We start from the raw sequence: 15,683 nt of genomic DNA, 5'->3' as shown, positions 1-15,683 counted from the left end.
TCTGAAACTACTCTCCAAAACACTGTTACAGAAAATTAATCCGTGCTTTCCGACCAATGATATTTGAGAAGTTAAACAGTGTCGTGGTGTAATGGTGAATATTGAACTTCTGCTGTGTTTTATTCACTCCACATTTGTTAATTTGTGCCCAGTTCCATTACTGGATTTTGAATAATAAAAGAAGACATCAGTAAATCTGTCTTATTTTGCAGAATGACTGAATACAGTGAACAGTGTCTGTTCTTCATCCCTGTACCGGACCTGAAGAAACTCTACAGTGTTTTTCTGTCATTTCACAATTTCTCATCTCAAGCAGACGAAGGGGAGCTGAGGAACAGACAGGTGAAGACCTGCAGGTGAGAGCTGTTATTACTAATTTAACAACAAACACAATTCCACTCCAGACACTCATCAATCAGTAATTATAAAGGGCAGAAATATGATCTTATTTACCCAGCCTGAGGGCTTTATTTCGTTACAACGTACAACCGTGTAGAGTTGTGGATGACTAACGTTCATTTGGATATCAAGTATCACAGGGCTTGATATCAAAACAATACTGTAAAGAAAAAATAATAATAATAAAAACTACATTCCTCATGCTGTTTAAAACATTCATTCGACTTCAGTGAGCGCTTTATCCTGGAAAACTAGTTTGTGAGGTGGGAATACACCAGTCCATCACAGGGTAGGGCTTCATGTGCACACACACACTCAAACACGTTCATACACTCTTTTTACAACCAAGGGGCAATTTAACAATTTAGACAAAAGGTCAGGCTATTGGCATTGACATATTCATCGACAGAGAACTGAAAGCACTTTTGTACGTCGCTCTGGATAAGGGCATCTGCCAAATGCCGTAAATGTAAGTGCAGGAGGGAGAAAACTAAGAGTAATCTGAGCTCACGATCAAACCTTGTAGCAAGGCTTCCTACTATATAAAATAAAGTGATTTTTTGGAATGCAGGTTCATATTTGTCTATTGATTATATTTATAAAATAATTATACAAGATTTTATACCAAATTATTTTCCACTAGTTTGCCTTAAACGGGTTTGGTTTATCATTTTATGACTACTACGATTAAGGTTAAGGGCACATAAAAATAGTCCGTGTTTGATAAATAATTAGTTTATAAATTAAGTGATAAATAATATAACTTTAATATAGTATCTGGCTTATTTCAACAAAAACATTAAAACTAGTACAAATAAGTATTGAACATTTTTTGGCACATTATAGTAGTAAAAAAGTTTAGATTTACTTGGAAACAGGTTTATTGAAATTTAGACGTTTAATATAATTGAATCTAAACCTACACGCATTTATTATTTAATAAACTGTTATTGTTGACATCATGTTTTTTCTTGTTGCTTTATGGAAACACTGCTGCAATGTCTTTATTTTTCAGAGAGGTTTTACGCTTGCATTCAGATGTTATTGCGTCCCCAGTGTTGGGCCGTTACGGTGGGATCAGGGTTATAATGGCTGTAAGTATAGCGCACGTTTTGTGACTACACTCACCACACGCGTTATTATGTTAATCCTAACCCAACAGGAAATATCTGTGCTTGACAGCTGTTCTGTTCAGTTCTACTTTACAACTTTAGTGCCACGTTGATAATGATCTTCCTTGCTGTGGTATGCCTGTATATGTGTTTGTTTCTATCACGGAAGCCTGCCCGTTTGCACGAGAACCTGTCGATACACCTGTGCGTGAGAGTGCGTGTAAGTGATCATGTGCGTGTGAGCATGTGCGTGCCTTAGAGTCCGTGCTCAGGCACGCTCCGTGAGAAGCCAAATAACTGGTGCACATTCCAGACATTCTGTCAACTCTCTTCCTCTGCTGGATTAGGGCCAGCGTAAAGCAACAACACAGAACGGAAGTGTGAAACACCGCTAACGAGGTGCCCAACTAATAGCCCCGCTCGTTTAGATCAGGAAAGCGTGACAGGAGCAGCTTATTCATGCTGTGTATGAGTTATTAAAACGTAGACTGAGCCCGCAGTGCTCGTAAATAATTGACTATCCTGCACTCGTGCAATTATGTTTCGCAAACGTGAAGCCAACGGAGATTTAAACCACACACACACAGATTTGACTGAAAGATTACACTTACACAACGTAAGGGAATGTTGGTTCAAATCACATTGATTTTTCATACATTTGCATTGGTGAGGTGTTTTATAGAAATTGGCCAGAACATTTTAAACAGACACTCCACAGTAACCTTTCACTCAGTTTGTCTCTGTGAACTTTTGCTTAGATAACGTTTTTCCAGAAAGGCGTCATCCAGGCTTATGCACAGAGTCACGGTTTACAGGTCAGTCATTGTTGAAGTCAAATCAGGACATTTTGTATAGGTCAGCAGTAAATGTTATTGGCCATGTCGACTGTTTTAGTTTGCATTGCTGATGCAATTTGCTTAGAATAAATAACATGTATGATTTTGACTTTTTGACTACTCAGCCATAACATTAAAACCACCTGCTTAGTATTGTGCAGGCCCCCCTATGTGCTGCCAAAAATAGCCCTGACTTGTCAAGGCATGGACTTCATAAGTCCTCTGAAGGTGTGCTGTAGTCTCTGGCACGTTAGCAGCAGGTCCTTTGAGTTTTGCAAGTGATAAGGTGGGGCCTTCATTGATCTGACCTGTTTGTCCAGTACAACCCACAGTTAATTGAAATTTGGAGGCCAAGTCAACACCTTGAACTCTTTGTTTTGTTCCACAAACTATCCCTGAACTATTTTTGTAATGTGGCAAGGTGCATGAATGAGTCACAGCCATTAGGGAATACTGTTGCCCTTATGAGGTGTGCCTGATCTGCAGTAATTTTAAGGTAGTTGGTACGTCTTCTTGTAACATCGACATGGACCCAGAATTTTCCAGGAACCCATGCTCTCATTGCCATGGCCCAGGTTCAATTCTCAGGCAGGGAGATAACCCAGCCACTGAAGAGTTAACTCTCAGTGGCAGTCCCAAGCCCGGGTAAAACGGGAAGGTTGAGTCAGGAAGGGCATCCGGCTTAAAACCCATGCCAAACTGAAACATGTGGACCACTGTGGGGACGAAAGAACCACAACAATACAACTGAGCAGCAGTGACAGCTTGGTGGTGCACAGACTTGAATTCACAACCTTTCAATCAACAGTACAACATATTAACCACTGAGCTACCACTTCACCTACAGTACCATACAGTACATTAGCACTTCCACTACCGCTACAGTAGCTCCTCTATGGGATCGGTGCTAGCCTTCAATCCCTACACGCATCAGTGATGATTCTGTCACTGGTTCGCTGGTTGTCCTTTCTTGGTCCACTGTGGTTAGATCCTAACCACTGCATACCATGAAAACCCCACAAGACGTGCTGTTCCGGAGAAGCTCTGACTCAGTCATCTAGTCGACACGATTTGGCCCTTGTTACAGTTTTTCAGATCCTTACACGTTGTTCCTGCTTTCAACACATCAACTTCATGAACTGATTAAGATAATCAGTGTTACTCACTTCACATGCCTGTGGTTTTAATGTTATGGCTATAGTATTTTAAGTAACTTATAAGATCATCCTATTAGCCTATTTTAAAAGCTTGAATTGTTTGTTACACATGACTTGTCCGTCTTATTACCATAATAATTAATGTACAGCCTAATCAGTTATAATTATATTTATATAGTTACCCTTTAAAATGATGCACAGGTTTTAATTGTCCAATTGTTACACCCCTAGTTTCAAGTCAGACATTTCACAGTTTTCTTTCGATTATGGTTGTTCTCATTCTGAGTTCAGATAGGTTCCCCTGAGAGAGTTCTGCCTAGCATCCTGCAGCTGTGTCTGTCTTACTCCCTCACGGCTCGACTGGCCCCGAACTGGAACAGAGCAGGACGGTATTTAATCGCAGGTACAACACAGGACAATTTAGGGTAAAAGAAAAGTGCGGTGAACAAATGCAGCTAATATCTTTTAAGTTCTCTTTCGAAATAATACTGGCGCTTGACTTCGCTCTCAATGGGCAACCTTCCAAACATCACTGTTTACGTAACATTTATACACCGCCTATCGCCTAGTCTGTGATATCTGGGAGTACAGAGGATTAATGAGCACATTAGACAGAGCTAACTATAACTATAAGGAGTAATTCTCTATTTATAACACACATCATACAACAGTATTCTGTCTTATAGGATGGTACCTCTAGAGATTAAAGGTCACTGCTGGTACGCTGCTCTGTAGTTATGCTGCTAAAGTTTAATCTACTCTAAATTCACATTGAACTTGGGCCTTCTTATCTGACGAATGCTGTCGGCAATGGATTGGTCTTTGCAAAACCCCGACCCTCGTTTGTGAAAGCCAGGCATTTCGTTGGAGAAGTGTTCTCTCTCTCCACTGTTGCATGTGTTATTTTTCAAGGTTTATTACAGTTAATAGTACTGAAAACAGTTACTTCCACTTTGAAGAAACTGCTTCTTTTCATTGAATATATACTGAATTGTTTTTATTTAATCTGTTCTCCTGTATTTGTTTAATAAATGCAAAATTGTTGCCGGAAATACATCTAGATAAACACGGACACTGATCTTGATGATCATGACACACACAGTGTAAACTAAAGGAATATTGAGTGTAATTTGTTTATGTTGTTTTATAGCTTGTTTGATATAGACAAGATACAACAGACTGTCATTATGGATTGTGTCTCACTGGGACAGAGTTGTGTTTGGTGATAAAATGTGGCCCCGTTTCCTTGTGTCCTTGTACTGGAGGTCATTCCATGCTGAAACTGCACGCTGGTGGCCTTGGTGTTGAAACTTTTAACTTCCCATGACTGTAATATCAGTTTTGTTGTATCTGTAAAACTCAGGGTTACTATCAGTGTTTGTCGGATTCATAAAATTCTCATGAATGATCATTTCATTAAAGTTCTTTTTTGCAATCTGTGTTCTGCAGGCAAGGACTTCCTGTCTGATGCTAGCAAGCGCATTGCTGTTGGTAGGTGTGAGTCTCTTAGCTTTCAAATACAAAACAGTACTCTGATTCGTATCTGCTGTTCGAAGCTCACTGCATGAAATCAGTAAAAAGTAGACAAATTCACTGTGCGCTTTATTAAGAACACCTGTGCAACTGCCCATTTAAGCAATTGTCTACACCGACCAGGCATAACATTATGCCTAATATTGTGTTGGTCTCCCATTTGCTGCCAAAACGGCCCTGACCCGTCATGCACTGTGTATTCTGACACCTTTCTATTAGAACCAGCATTAACTTCTTCAGCAGTTTGATTAACAGTAGCTCGTCTGTTGGATCGGATCACACGGGCCAGCCTTCACTCCCCACGTGCATCAATGAGCCTTGGCCGCCCATGACCCTGTCGCCGGTTCACCACTGTTCCTCCCTTGGACCACTTTTGATAGATACTGACCACTGCAGACCAGGAACACCCCACAAGAGCTGCAGTTTTGGAGATGCTCTGTCTAGCCATCACAATTTGGCCCTTGTCAAACTCACTCAAATCCTTACGCTTGCCCATTTGTCCTGCTTCTAACACATCAACTTTGAGGACAAAATGTTCACTAATATATCCCACCCACTAACAGGTTCCATGATGAGGAGATAATCAGTGTTATTCACGGCACCTGTCAGTGGTCATAATGTTATGCCTGATCACTGTAGGTCAATTGTGTGGACTTAATTTGGATCCACGTTATGGATCTAAACAAAGTATGCCATGATGTTGAAGTAAGGGGAAACTATGTAGTGTCCAATATTATTTATTTATGAATGAAAACATTGTTATGATTAGATAAGTATTCACCCCTAATGCTGTTGTTTTGTTTGGTGCAACGTCAAATTATTGAGAGTAGCAGCCAAGAGTGCAAGGGTAACTCTGAAGGAGCAGGAAATCTTCAAAGCTCGACTATACATGGGATACTTGGCAAAAGATTTTAACGAAAAAGACATTTTTGAAAATCAGCTATGTTTGGCTTTTTAGCAAAATGCATCTTCTAGACTGAGAAAACATGTTAGAGGAAAAACACTTCTTTGGTGTGATGATGGTAAGAGGCGCAAAGCTCTGGCTGAAACCCAGCAATGCTCGTCACCCATCACACTGTGAAGCATGCTGTGGGAATGCTTTTCATCAGTCTGGAATGAAATATCTGGTCAGGGTTGAGGGCAGGAGGGATACAGCCATATTCAGGGCTATCCTAAAAGAAAAACAGTTCCAGATCGCATGAGAGTTGAGACACGGTTCAGGTTTCACCTTCCAGTCAGGACAGCATATTGTCAGTTCTACATCCTAATGGTTCTGAAACCAAAAACCTGAATGTGTTCTAATGGTTCAGCCAAAGCCCAGACCTCAGTCCTGTGATTTGAAAATTGTTGTTTACCATCATTCTCTATTCAGTCTAATAGTGCTTAAGCAACTTTTTCCCAAGAAGAATTGGCAAAAATATCAGTATCTTGCTGCTGGAGATATATCCCAGAAGACTTGTAGCTGTACTTGCAGACAAATGTGCTTCTAACAAGTATCGAACCAGATGATTAATACTTCCAATTAACATGTCTGTCTAACTAAAAGCTTTCATATCACAGTATAAAGCGTGTTTTTTACCTTCAAATGTTAGACGTAAAAATCCCGATTTAAAGAGGGGTGAATGCTTATGCAAAGCAGTGTAATGTTTTTAACGACGATCCTGGATGGTTTTGTCGGCAGTCTTAGAGCTGAGCGTGAATGAGACCGAACTGTGTGTCAGCGTGGAGGCCAGCACTGTAAGACTTCCTCCTGTAATGGTAAGTTCATGTAAAAGTGAATCAGTGTCATTTTATGGTGAATTTGTGTGGATATTTCAGATTTGGTTCGGTACAAAAGATCTGGACATGGTAAGTTTACGTTTTATCAACATGCCAGATTTTCTTGTTGTGCAACTTTCACCATATTAACTCCCACGACTGTATTGTAATACATTGGACTTTTAAAGAGTAATGTTTCTATACACACACACACACGCACATCAATACATACTTACTTTCGCACAGATACAGCTATAATGCAAAAAGTAGCCACGATGCAGATACCCAGTCTATGAAATGATATCAGAAGCTTAACAAATGCCACAGAGCACAGAAACAATGAATACACTTAAATGTACGCTCATTGTCCACATTAATAGGAACACTGGGGCGTCTGTTTGTTCATGCAGTTATCTAAACAGCCGATCATGTGGGAGCTTTAGTTAACACATGAGACATCAGAACAGGACAAAAGGTTGTTCTCTGTGACTAACCATGGCATGAGTGTTGGTGGCAGATTCAGCTTTTCTGCTCATCATGGTTGAGAGTGAATATTCAAGTTACTATATCCTTCCTGGCAGCTCAAAAAACAATCTGGGCATTTTCCTCTTTCCTTTCTCTTATCAGCAAGGCGTTTCCACCTATTTTTAAACTCCATTCTATGAAAACTCTAGAGACTGTATTCTGTGAAAATCCCTGGAGATCAGCATTTTTTGAAAGGCTCAAAAACCAGCCCATCTGGAACCAACATCTACGACACGGTTAAAGTCACAGAGATCAAAATTTTCCCCCATTCTGATGCTGAATTATCTGATGCTCTGGAGATATCTGCATGCTTTTTTTGCATGGTGGTACTGAAACATGATGTTGTTGATTAGATAACTTCATGAATGAGCAAGTATACAGGTTTTCCTATTAAAACGGACATTGAGTGCTTATTTATGCCCACACCAGCTCACATAGGGAGAATATATTGGGGTATTTGTGTCCACATACTCTGAGATTAAATATTAAGTGGATGAAGCAATGATCCTGGACCACTGTGTCACAATAAAAGCTCTAAAACCGAACTGTGGTCTAAATCTTGGCATAGTTCACATCCTGTTTAACATAAAACAAAGCCCATAGCATTACATTTCCCCCATATCAGTGACATGTGGAGTAGGAGAAAGGAGTCCACTATAAATTCCCTTAACACTTTTGTCACATTTAAGCACATGACCTTTAATCGTAGTCTGATCATTCCTGCTTGAGGCAAACCACACGCAGCACACGTACACCTCTGTCACACATTACATCTGTATGAAAAGATTTTCCCTGCATTGTGTATATCAGGCTCCCTCCAGTGTTGGAGTCGTACACGCTGTGCTCACAGCTCCATCCCCCACACGTTTTAATATCACTAGGGCCAGGATTCTGTGTGCAGGTTTATGTATATAGCATTGAAATACAGAAATCTGTTATTTAGTGTTTGCATGATGTTTAGTTTTTTTCTCTTATTAGTTGTTTATTCACTAATCTTTCATTAGCTGAAAGACTTCGATGTTCCGGCTCTTGTGATCGAAAGATTTCTGAATAACAGAGAGACAGTCCTCCACACCAAAACACCAAATAACTGGTGCTACGTTCTCCCAAGGTAGCGTACTGAATGGTTTGTCTGTGAAATGTTTATGCATCATATGTATTATTATCTTAAGCTGGGTTTACTCTAAATACACCGATCAGGCATAACATTATGAGCACTGACAGGTGAAGTGAATAACACTGGTTATCTCCTCATCATGGCACCTGTTAGTAAATGGGATACATTAGGCAGCAAGTGAACATTTTGTCCTGTGATGTGTTAGAAGCAGGTCAAATGGGCAAGCATAAGGATTTGAGCGAGTTTGATGAAGGGCCAAATTGTGATGGCTGGATGACTGGATCAGAGCATCTCCAAAACTGCAGCTCTTGTGGGGTGTTTCCGGTCTGCAGTGGTCAGTATCCATCAAAAGTGGTCCAAGGAAGGAACAGTGGTGAACAGGGTCATGAGCAGCCAAGGCTCATTGATGCACATGGGGAGCGAAGGCTGGCCCGTGTGATCCGATCCAACAGACGAGCTACTGTTGCTCAAATTGCTGAAGAAGTTAATGCTGGTTCTGATAGAAAGGTGTCAGAATACACAGTGCGGGACCAACACAATATTAGGCAGGTGGTCATAATGTTGTGCCTGGTCGGTGTATATAAGGGTCAGTAGGAGGATGATGTAAAACTCACTGGACAGAAACAGATATGCTAGTGGTGCATATCTGAATGTAAATGAAACTTGCTAATGGTTTCTATTTATGCAACTTCATTTTCCATACAAGCTTGGATCCTGCTGGTTGCTGAAGAATTAGTATATAATGTAGTAATTTTTCTCTCCTTACAGAATCTTCATTATATAATCTGACATTATTGCAAAGTCAGTTATAGAATTTAGAAGAAGATTTTTTCCAGGAAAAATTGCACAGTGCAAAATCACAGCTTTATCTTTAGAAATTACTCGTCACACTGCAATAAAGCAAAACAAACAAAAAAATATCACAAATGAAGGTACAGAGTTTGGACTGTGTGTTTGTGTGTGTGTAATTAGCATGAAGAAAGGCCAGGTCATCAGCATCAGGCACAGACTGCCACCAGAGTGTCCTTTCCAGACTTATGCTGAGCTTGGGAATCACTGGAACAGCATGGTATACAGACACACACATCTAAACATGCACACATTTTAAACAAAAGGTTGAATTCCATATGGTTTTTAAATGGACAAATGATGAGAAACTTTGGTCACTATGGTCAGTGAGCATCTCTTGTGGACATACATACTGTACACATGCTGAAGCATGCATTATATTACTTTGATATACACACTGTTTCATACAAGTACTGGTGTCATTTTTGAGCACCTTTCTAATTGTGTTCCTGCCACATAGCTCTGGGGGTTACAAGGTGTTCATAGGATCACAGGTATGTATATATACACCGATCAGGCATAACATTATGAGCACTGACAGGTTACGTGAATAACACTGATGATCTCCTCATCATGGCACCTGTTAGTGGGTGGGATATATTAGGCAGCAAGTGAACATTTTGTCCTCAAAGTTGATGTGTTAGAAGCAGGAAAAATGGACAAGCATAAGGATTTGAGTGAGTTTGATGAAGGGCCAAATTGTGATGGCTAGACCACTGGATCAGAGCATCTCCAAAACTGCAGCTCTTGTGGGGTGTTCCCGGTCTGCAGTGGTCAGTATCTATCAAAAGTGGGCCAAGGAAGGAACAGTGGTGAACCGGTGACGGGGTCATGGGCGGCCAAGGCTCATTGATGCACATGGGGAGGGAAGACTGGCCCGTGTGATCCGATCCAACAGACAAGCTACTGTAACTAAAACTGGAATATAAAAATACAGTTTATATAAAATGTAAAACTAGAATATAAAAATATAATAAAAACAGTTTATATAAAATGTAAAACTAGAATATAAAAATATAATAAAAACAGTTTATATAAAATGTAAAACTGGAATATAAAAATACAATTTATATAAAATGTAAAACTAGAATATAAAAATATAAGAAATACAATTAAAATAAAAATGTAAAACTAGAATATAAAAATATAAGAAATACAATTAAAATAAAAATTTAAAACTAGAATATAAAAATATAAGAAATACACTCGAAGAAAAGAAGAATCTAAAATAAAAAGAATATAAAGTATAAAAAGAGTATCAGAATATAATGCAAAATATAGTACAGTATGAAATAGACTCTCAATTATACAATGTATAAAAATAGAATAAAAATAAACAACATAGATATGAATGGAATAAGCAGAAAGCAACTGATGAACTTATATTAACTATATGAACTGATATTTTACTATTTAGATTGTATTCATTCATAATCAACACAATATTAATAGTTATTATATAGTTATTAATTACATTTATTCCTACATTACATTTATTTTTGTTTATGTCTTAAGGGTGTTTCATCATTTTCATTTGAGTCGTTTGATTTTTTAGTATATGTGACATTTTTATTCAGGGAGAGTCTCAGCTGTTTCTGTACACACTTAACTGCTGCCAAGCTAACTGCCGTCTTGCTGAGCTAATTAGCCAGCATGTCAAAATTAAATGAATGAGCCAATTCTTATATTGTAAATCTGCAAACATGGATTTTTTTGTGAGTAAGAATGCTATTAATTATTTTAGCCATAGTAATAAGCCTCCACTGTGGTGTTAAACATTAGTTAGTACGTTATTATCCCATCATCTTAACATTAAATTAAACCAAAACATATTGTCTTTTTCTTTTTATTTATTTTTATTTATTTATTTATTTATTTATTTATTTATTTATTATTTTCTTTTTCTTTTTTTTCCTCCCTCAAATGTCAACAGAGTTCATAATACATTCATACTTGTGGTCTCTGCTCACCATGTGTTTCCCATTCGTTCTGTGTTTTCTAGCAGACTTTTATCACCTTCGACCTCACGTTTCTGAGTCTGCTGTCACACTGAGGATAGCTCGCTGAAACACGCTCTGCATGTTTTGAATCCTTTGTAGTTCCCTGTGTCTGCATGTTTGCTGTATACATGTGTGTGTGTGTGTGTGTGTGTGTGCTGAATGTTCACTTTGTAAGGAAGTCAGAATCTAAACTTTGATCACAAACAAACCCAACTGCCTGCTGGCTGGGCCTCTAACACATAAGATTTTGGCATGACTAGCCCATGAGATATGATACAAACACTCACCCTGTGCTGAATCTCTAACAGCTGCTTAATTCTGTACAGATATTTACAGTACATTTGAGGCATGTAATTGTAAATATTTAAATTAAACTTTATGTATATAAAAGGGTACTTGGACAAAGTACACAACTGGACCAAACCTCAATTTGGATAATTTCAGTGTTACTAAGTGCATTATCCCTATCATGGTCCCTGGAATACTTTGTGTGAGGTGGGAATGCACCATCGCAGACAAAGTTTCACGACTAGGGGCAATTTATCGCAGCCAATCCATTTAATGGCTTCTTTTGGGGGAGGTGGAAGGAAACCAGAGAACCCTGGAGAAAACACACACAGACGATGCTTTGACTTTCTCTTTTCAACACGTAATCAGTGCATAGGTTGATATGATCCGATCAGTATATTCATTATGTTGCAAGTTTTTCCTTTATTATCAGAAATTATTCTGTCTGTACCCTTTTATGGGGGCTATAATGGACTAAATATTTGATTACTACCTGCTTAAGCCTTCGCTACATATCCAGGACAAAGCTGGCCTTTAACTGGAGAAAAACATTTTTCTTGCATGGAAAAATATACATAAATTTTTGTTAGATGTTTGTTGTTCCTTGTTGTTGTACTTGCTTATTTGGAAACATGGTAACTTGTGCATCTCTCTCTCTCTCTCTCTCACTCTCTCTTTATTTATTTAGTACGGCTACTATCTGCCTCCACTGAAAGAGGATGAGGTGGTATACTGCAGCGTGTATTTTAAACCTCTTGGAGAGAAACTTTTCACGTATCCTTTATTTTCTTCATACGACCCAATCAAGTCATTTTATCATGTTTTACCTCCACAAATCATTCACACATCTTGTACATTTAAGCCACTTTGTCACATTCCAGCACATTTACATTGTCCAGCAAACTCATCACAAAGCAATTTGTGACCCTTGATGTGTAAGACAGGGTTCAATTATGAAACTCCTGTAGATTTAAAATATTATTCCGCATGTCATGTCTTTCTCCTGAGCGTGCAGGAGTTGCACCATTATGTTTTGAATTACTGTTCTCTACTCATTCATGCTGGCGCCAACATCTCTGGTGCAGTCTATGTGATTATGTAGTCAAAGTCTCGAGTTACTTCTCTAAACAATGGCTGAAAACAAAAGGCTGTAAGCATATCATTTATTTGCATTGCCTTACTGTACTTATTGTACTCTTATTCGGTGTCTGTCACTTGTGGTGCTGTTTGAGTTTGGCTTATGGTCCTTGACGGTTACGGTTCAGATATCCATTGTGTTGTATTCGCGTTCAGCCACTCCAGTGTTTTCCCAGAGTGAACCTGCAGGGGGCGCTCACAGCCTTTATTTCAGATGCCAGAAGCCTAATGGAGAATGTTTGTGGCTTTACAGCCCAAATGACCAGCAAACCCTGCTATTATACCACCAATCTGAGCAGACCTAGCTTACAGGTATGAAGGACTGAGTAATTACTGTTCTATAGGAAACATAATATTTCTAATCATTTACAATATACAATATTTATTGTACTGTATATAGATATACAGGATATTAGTTATTATTGACGGACAGTTCCACTGTTGTGGATGTGAAAATATGAGCTCAGCATGAGAATATTTGCATATTGTGCCTTGTAACGGATTCACAGAGAGCACAGACCAGTATGCAAATGTAAGACAGTTATTTACATATTATACACACACGGCATGGCAGATAGACATCACACAGTCCGGCTCATTTTTACAGACAGACATTCTGTGAGTCCCTTGAATAGGACTACTAAAATTATATTTATATTACTCATTGTTGAAAATGGTTGATGATGATAATGATGGGATATCAAAAAAGATGTAATGTTGTTATGAAATTTTCATGCTCAGATAAAATATTTTTCCCAGTCATTTCTTTTAGCCATGACTGTAGATAATAAGATTATCCAGTGAGTGCTAATCTGTTTAGTAAAAATAAATAAATAAATAAAAAAAGGCCAGCATACAGAACTGACATGCAGAACACTTCAGCCAGCACTCAGTAATTATTTGTGAAGGCAGCTTTCAGTAAGAACAGTCCCACATTCACACCAGCTAAATAAGCTCCTGCAAGAGAAATCCATAACGACATCTTGGCTTGCTTTCGGGCGGATTAAATTTCTCTATTATTTACACTGCTGTAATATAAAGCTATACAGATTGCTCATCTTTACAAACTGCATGTTTGTGCCAGACCTTGGCAGGATTTCTGCTGGGCCATGTTTGAAATGATGAGATTGTGAAATCGAACTATGAGCATCGTGAGTGCTTTAATACTTCAGAGGTGTCTTTTCTGCCCTGCACCTGACCCCGTGTTGCAAGAATAATCACCGAACATCCCCAGCGTGCTCTTACATTTGGCAGAGTGGCTCACAGATGATAAATTACTGTTCAAATCTAGAGCATGCAAGTAGAGCGAAACCTCTCTCTTACACATAGGAGGTGTTTATATACAGCACACGGTGCTTTCTGCGGAAAGCCTCCATGGAGAGTTTCCTTTCCAGTCCTTTCCGAATAATGCAAGGTGACCATGTCAAAAATCGTTGGAATAGTCAGAGTTTCCAGACAGAACAATAACTGACCTAACATTAGGTCATTTCCTCTCCATTGGGTTCCAGTCCACAGATGGAGGGAGAAACTCGAGGCAAGCAGGCTTTATTTATGCTGGCCCTAACTCACTTTGGTGTTATTGGACTATGACAAATTAAGTGGAGCATGAAAGGAAAATCAATTTGCGTCCGTCTCTGAGAGTTAGTGCAGATGAGGAGAGACGACAGGACTGTGTTTCGGTTCTCCTGGGCACTCATGATTGATAATGACGTCTCCAGACCAAGCTTGATTAGATTATGACTCATCTAGATGAGACACGCATTAGGCCGTTGCACTAGCTGTTAAAACTCGGGCAAGCAGTCGGGTGTGTGAAGTGTTAAAACAGATGTGTTATGTATTGCGTGTTTTGACAAACCAAAAAGCTCTTAAAATATGGGTTATATCTCACGTAATAAGTATGCGCCTGTAATTTAAAGTGAATTTTATGTCCCTGTATATTTTACAGCCTCCTTTCTACCTTGATTTTCAGGACTCTGGGGCCTTGCCTGCTACCCTGACCTCCAAGAGCTCTAGCAGACTCGTGCTGACCCAGCTCCCTAATGTCTTCCCTCCAGAGAGGGTGCCTCTTCAACATTTAGAATCTTCTCCATGGCCCCTAAGTCAGCCTGTAGGTCATAGTAATATCAGACATCCCGCTACAACCAATGGACACGGGAATCCCAACCCCATTTTGCAGTCATCTCATCGTCATGGTGCTGAGACATGCCAGTTCCCGTCATCCTTCACCTCCCTCCCATCGTTCTCCTTTTCCTCATCTGTCTCTGCTAACCACGCTTTGCTTAGCAACACTCAACCTGCTACACAGAGACCCAAACTGGTGCCTATCTTCACAAACAAGTCACTGAGCTGTCATGTTAACATCGCAAAGATCCTGGCTGAGAAAAAAAACCAAGAAGTAACACAGTGTGCTCCTAGAGCAGCAGTTAACAGACGCTCCTGTTCTCCTTTATCTTCCTCATCATCACTTCCTAGAGTGTCTCTGCCATTTTTTAAGGACCGTAAAAGAGACCGCAACAACTGCACTACCGATCCAACACAGACGCCCTTTCAGACACAACCTGCACCTGTGATTGAGATTAAAAAAACACGGGTAAGAGTGGCACCAACTCTATGCTTCTTACATTCTCAGCACTCTCACATGTGCACATCATTATCCGAAGAGAAATTCATCATTTCTTTTCTAACAGCTTAGTGTCTCCTAAAGTTTTTCCATCACCACAAAATGTATTTTGCGAATTAAAAACTGACAGCTGTGATTTACTAAACAGGCTTACAAGGCTTTTTGGCTCATATAATAAGATGAAAGGGGCAGTCGGTTCTGTTCTGTACTTTGTCCCCATTGCATATGCATTCTTAAAGCCTAAAATACAATGTGGAGATTATTCCAATAAATCATTCAGTCCTGACAGCATTTACTGCTGATTAGCATTTATGTGCAACCATGTGATTACAATAGCAAGATGACTTAAAGA

The 15,683-nt window shown here is 39.3% G+C and overlaps 1 protein-coding gene across 1 annotated transcript in view; it reads left to right on the top strand.

The window, feature by feature from the left end:
• The window catches only part of LOC131356119 (uncharacterized protein C18orf63-like), a 39,849-nt gene that overhangs the window by 17,198 nt on the left and 6,968 nt on the right, over positions 1 to 15,683 (top strand). The window contains exons 2-12 of the mRNA XM_058394957.1: positions 213 to 356; positions 1,415 to 1,493; positions 2,270 to 2,326; positions 3,796 to 3,907; positions 4,954 to 4,995; positions 6,719 to 6,795; positions 8,325 to 8,431; positions 9,410 to 9,506; positions 12,263 to 12,348; positions 12,840 to 13,023; positions 14,681 to 15,301. Of these exons, the coding sequence (XP_058250940.1) occupies positions 214 to 356; positions 1,415 to 1,493; positions 2,270 to 2,326; positions 3,796 to 3,907; positions 4,954 to 4,995; positions 6,719 to 6,795; positions 8,325 to 8,431; positions 9,410 to 9,506; positions 12,263 to 12,348; positions 12,840 to 13,023; positions 14,681 to 15,301 (1,605 nt within the window). The 5' untranslated portion in view covers position 213. The remainder of the gene's footprint in view (positions 1 to 212; positions 357 to 1,414; positions 1,494 to 2,269; positions 2,327 to 3,795; positions 3,908 to 4,953; positions 4,996 to 6,718; positions 6,796 to 8,324; positions 8,432 to 9,409; positions 9,507 to 12,262; positions 12,349 to 12,839; positions 13,024 to 14,680; positions 15,302 to 15,683) is intronic.

This window comes from Hemibagrus wyckioides, linkage group LG01 (assembly GCF_019097595.1).
Source record: "Hemibagrus wyckioides isolate EC202008001 linkage group LG01, SWU_Hwy_1.0, whole genome shotgun sequence".
NCBI lineage: Eukaryota > Metazoa > Chordata > Actinopteri > Siluriformes > Bagridae > Hemibagrus > Hemibagrus wyckioides.
The sequence above is the reverse complement of the archived record's forward strand: the minus strand, read 5'-3'. Positions and strand labels throughout refer to the sequence as shown.